The sequence below is a fragment of the Condylura cristata genome, unplaced genomic scaffold (assembly GCF_000260355.1).
Source record: "Condylura cristata isolate star-nosed mole 26May11 unplaced genomic scaffold, ConCri1.0 scaffold00008, whole genome shotgun sequence".
Lineage (NCBI taxonomy): Eukaryota > Metazoa > Chordata > Mammalia > Eulipotyphla > Talpidae > Condylura > Condylura cristata.
This window is the reverse complement of record NW_004567109.1, coordinates 709,037-713,370: the sequence shown is the minus strand read 5'-3', so window position 1 is coordinate 713,370 and position 4,334 is coordinate 709,037. Positions and strand designations below refer to the sequence as shown.

General features: G+C 63.7%; 1 protein-coding gene across 1 annotated transcript in view; it reads right to left on the bottom strand.

The window, feature by feature from the left end:
- Positions 1–454: 454 nt before the first annotated feature.
- Positions 455–4,334, bottom strand: part of LOC101619130 (taste receptor type 1 member 1) — a 5,648-nt gene continuing 1,768 nt past the window's right edge. Inside the window, 13 exon segments of the mRNA XM_012722058.1 lie at positions 455–688; positions 691–728; positions 731–920; positions 923–1,028; positions 1,030–1,090; positions 2,484–2,571; positions 2,810–2,957; positions 2,959–3,007; positions 3,010–3,080; positions 3,562–3,716; positions 3,751–3,838; positions 3,840–3,918; positions 3,921–4,005. Coding sequence (XP_012577512.1) covers positions 455–688; positions 691–728; positions 731–920; positions 923–1,028; positions 1,030–1,090; positions 2,484–2,571; positions 2,810–2,957; positions 2,959–3,007; positions 3,010–3,080; positions 3,562–3,716; positions 3,751–3,838; positions 3,840–3,918; positions 3,921–4,005 — 1,392 coding nt within the window.

Sequence of the window (4,334 nt, the reverse complement as noted above, 5' to 3'; positions counted from 1 at the left end):
CCGGCCGCCTGCGGGGGAGACGCCGCCGTCGCCACCGCCGGACGTGACGTCAGGGCGCGCCGGTGGGGCGGGGCTCCTGGGAGGAGACGGGCCTCCGGGGCGGGCCCAAGCAGAGGACACCCAATAGGGTACGTGGGAAGGCGGGGCTAGTCCGTTCACGCGGCCCTGGGGCCGCCTCCCACAGTTGCCTAGCAACGCCAAGCCGGGCCTCGGCGGTGCCCTGAAGTTCCGGTGGCGGTTAGCGGGCCGTGCGCTCTCGGGCTCGGCTCGTCTTGGTGGGGCGGTTTCCGTCTCCCGGAACAGAAAGCACAGCCAAGACTGAGCCAAGCACTTCATCTCTTTATTGGCAACCTGGAGCGCAGACTGGCTTTCCTGTCCCGGACCCAAGATTACGGAGCCCAGGGTCACCCAGGCCCCACCAGCTCCTCCCAGCCTCTGGCTCCCTCCCCAGTGGTCAGGTGGGGCCTCTGCCCTGGTGTAATCCTGAAGGAAGCCTGGAAGTGTTGCTGGTGTTGAGATCTGGGCGGCGCGGGACCAGGCGCTTGGGGAGGAAATGCCCCCTGAAGCCGCTGCTCAGGGGGGGCAGTGCGTCCGCCGCTGCCAGGCACTTGCCCTGGTGGACGCTGGTCACGGTGAAGAAGGCCATCCAGGACACGAAGTTGAGGAGCAGGCTGAGGGTGACACATTGGTCTCCTCCTTGTAGTTCTCTGGAAGGTCCTTGCCAGCTAGCTGCAGGCAAGGGCGCTCAGCAAGAGGAAGCCCATGTAGGCGAAAGCCAGCATGAAGCCCACCGAGCTGAGCACCACCAGCTGAGGGTAGTGCTGGTGACCCTTGGGGGGCAGTGGGGTCCACACTGCCAGCCAAGTTAGACAGGTCGGCAGCTGCGCCATCGAGCTGATCAGCTCAGACAGCCCCGCACAGTCCCTCGGTTTGGGACCCAGGCTTGGTAAAACGAGGGCAGTTTGGTGGGAAACCTGAAGACGAAGACCAGTTGGAGGCAGTGGACTGTCAGGCAGGCTAGGAATACTGAGAGGAAACAGGGCTCGGCGCTTCGAACACAGGGGCCGTGTGGGCTCCCCGCAGAAGTCCCCTGTCAGGGGACCCAGCATGAGAAAGCACAGCCAGTCCCAGCTGACCGCACCCCTGGGGGCCTAGTAGCGGGCAAACAGCCGCAGTGCCAGTGGCGGTGGCGGCAGCAGCGTATTCGCTGCCCACAGCACCCGAGAGACGTTCCCCCGTCAGGCCGCGGTGCACGGGGAGCAGGCCTGGCTTTCCTGGAGCCACGCCCCGTCCCCAGGCTGCAGCTGCGGGGGTCTGGGCGGGGAGGAGAGCCAGGGGAGCAGAGCAGGGTGCGAGGCCAGGAGACCCACTGGGGCTGGAAGGGCAGGACCGAGAGGAGCTGAGCCCCGCGAGCACCGTGAGGCAGGCAGCCAGCGTGCTGCCTGGGCCAAGCGTTCCGCGAGGTGCCTGTGCGGGTCAGGCTCCAGAGACGCGCGTGGGTTCTGTCTGGCTCGGGATCCCAGACCGGCTTCACACGCCAAGAGCTCCTTGGGGCTCCTCCCTGCTACCTCTGCCGACAGGCCAGTGCGGTTTATGATCCCCTGGGAACACAGCCCCAGAGGAAAGGCATGTTCACCTCTCTCTCCAGCCCTTCCACCAACAAACCCAAGTGCTTACTTAAGCTGTTGCTCTGTGGGTTCTTTGAGTCAGCTCTCTCAGGACAGAAAGGATACATTTCTATCTGGCAGAAATAGTAAAAGGAACAAATGTATCCCTCTGGAGACCAGTGCCAGGCTGAAATCTAGCTCTCTGGTCTTGACCTTGTACTACTCGGGAAGGTATGGGGTTTTTTCCTTGCAGACACCTTAGTATCTGTGGGGATCAAGCTATTGAGGTGCTGGCTGTGTTGAGATGGGAAACAACACAAGAAATTGGACCTACAGGTCATGGGCAGGAGACTTCCCTGGGGGCACTGCACGCTGGCCGCAGCCAGTTCAGTGCGAGTGACCCCCACCCCGGAGGTGACCACAGGGCGCAGCAGACCTCCCCCGTTCTCTCCCGCTGCTCCCCTCAGCAGTGCACTTCGTCGATCTGCTCCCCACTCTGCCTCTGGTGAAGCCTTTGGCCTGTACCCCAGTTCTGTATGTGTAAATAAAAAAATCTTTAAAAAAAAAAAGGAAGGAAGAAATCAAGGGCAGGAACACTGGAAACACACACCACATCCATTTGGATGAAGAGCTTGAACTCGGGTACGATGGCGTCCAGGAGTTGGGGGGAGCTTCTGATTAAGGATCCAGTGAGGCCTGAGGCTTTCACCTGGCGCACTCTGCCCAGAATGCCCTGTGCTGGCGGCAGGCATCCTGCACCCTGAACTGAACTGGCAGTAAGTGACCAGGGCCTGTGTTCTGGGCCCATCTGCATGCCGAAGACTCAAGGGGAGGCCCTGGCGCCCACCAGCTCTCCTGCTGGGAAGGTCCCCTCACAGCGCACACTCGAAGCACAGTGGAAAAAAGCCACAGTCACTCGCAGGTGCCCTTCTGGACTGTCGGTAGAACACACCAACGTGGGCACCTGCAAGAAGCCACGGGTGCCCGGCGGCCATGTGGGGGTGCCTGCCGGTGAGCAGAACTCGGTCTTTGTGCCTCTGCCCCGCAGCTGCTCCCGACGGAGCCCTGGTTGTGAGCCAATGGCAGCTGTCGCCCGTTCAGAGATTCCCTGGCAGGGCTGGGCAGTGTTCCTGGGGCCCCTTGCTCCATGCTAGCTGTCCAGCACCGCCCCAGCCCGAGGCCACCCACGAGGCATTCGTTACCTGGTTGTCCTTTCCGAGCCCCTGGATTTTGGTCTCACCGATGTCCAGCTGAACTGGAGACCACGTGGAGGGACCAGTGATGCTGAAGGTCCACTGGAGGCCAACCCAGGTCCAGGCAGTTATGTGATAGCCACTGAGCAGCCCCCGTGTCATCAAAGACCACAGAGTCCCTGGGCAGTGGGAAGTCCACCCTGTGATCTGCTCCAGGAGCTGGAACTGCAGGGGTGGGGGTGGGGGGAATTGTGGAGCCACCGAGATGCCGCCTCCAGACCTAGGAAGCCCAGGAAGCAGGTGTGGGGCCTTCCCGGGGTTTTCTCGATCGCTTAGGAAGTTCTGGTCCCTCCATGAGGGCCACCTACCCTCCCACCAGCCTTCCCAGCAAAGGGCCCTTCAAGAGGGATTCTGGCCCCATCAGAGCCACAGTGGCAGGTTCAGGGGAGGAGCCTTAAAGGAGAGGTCAGCTGTGCGGCTGGTGGCCTGGCCCCCCAAGCCAGCTCAGCCTGGGGCTGGCGGAGGCTGTGCCCCGCGTGGGCAGCCCAGCACCCGTGTAGGTAGGCAGAGCTCCTGGAGAGAGCCGAGAGCCTTGCCGCAGCATGCACTCCGGGGGCCTCGCAGTCTGCACGGTGCTTGCGGCTGCAGCAGGAGTCCAGGAGTCGGGGAGCAAGGCCGGCCCCCGGGGCGGTCCTCGCACAGTGGCCTCCTCAAACGCCCGCCCAGAGGCCCTGAGGGACCTCTGCCGTGGCCACGCCCACCACCCTGAGATGCTCCAGATCCCTGGCAGCTTGCTGATGTCCCCGACTTCTGAGGCGATACCCACCTTGGCCGTGAGGCTGGCCAGCACCACAGACCCAAAGAACGCCGTGGCCAGGTGCCCACCAGAGAAAACCACCACGACGGTGGCCCTCGCACGAGCCGGGGGAACAGGCTCTGCATGCTCCCACCCCCAGCCGGGCAGAGGCGGGCACGATGCCCCTGAAGGCACCACAGATGCCCTGCTGGGTGGCCCAGTCATCCAGCGCTGCACCCCCAGCCGCTGTCGTCGCCATCACTGCCCACCGGTGAGATCCAGACCCACCGGACCCTCTGTGGCAGCAGCACCATGACCTGCACTGGTGCTCGCCGCTGGGGAGAGGACGCAGGAAAGCGGGGTGCTGCTGCTTCCCACTGCGGATCTCGCTGCTGGCCTCGTAGCTGATCTGTGGGGGTTTGGGTCAGCAAGTTCAGGCTTCAGCCTCACCTGAGCCCCCGTGCTGGCCCTGGGCTGAGCGTGGGGACACCGGGACGCGGAGTCCAGGTCCCGGCTCTAGCTCTAAGGAGAGGTGGACCCAACAGAAGGGTGAGCCCAGGGGAGCGGACGCCTGCGGGTAAGGAGGTGCCCTGCATTCAAGCCGCAGGAGTGGGACCTGGGATGTGGTGGGGCCACTGGAGGGCCAGCCCGGAAGGAGGGCTGGAGGGGTGCGCCTGTGGGGGGGAGGCCCTTGGCTCAAGTCTGAAGGTGTTCCTGCAGACTAGTTCTAGGAGGCCA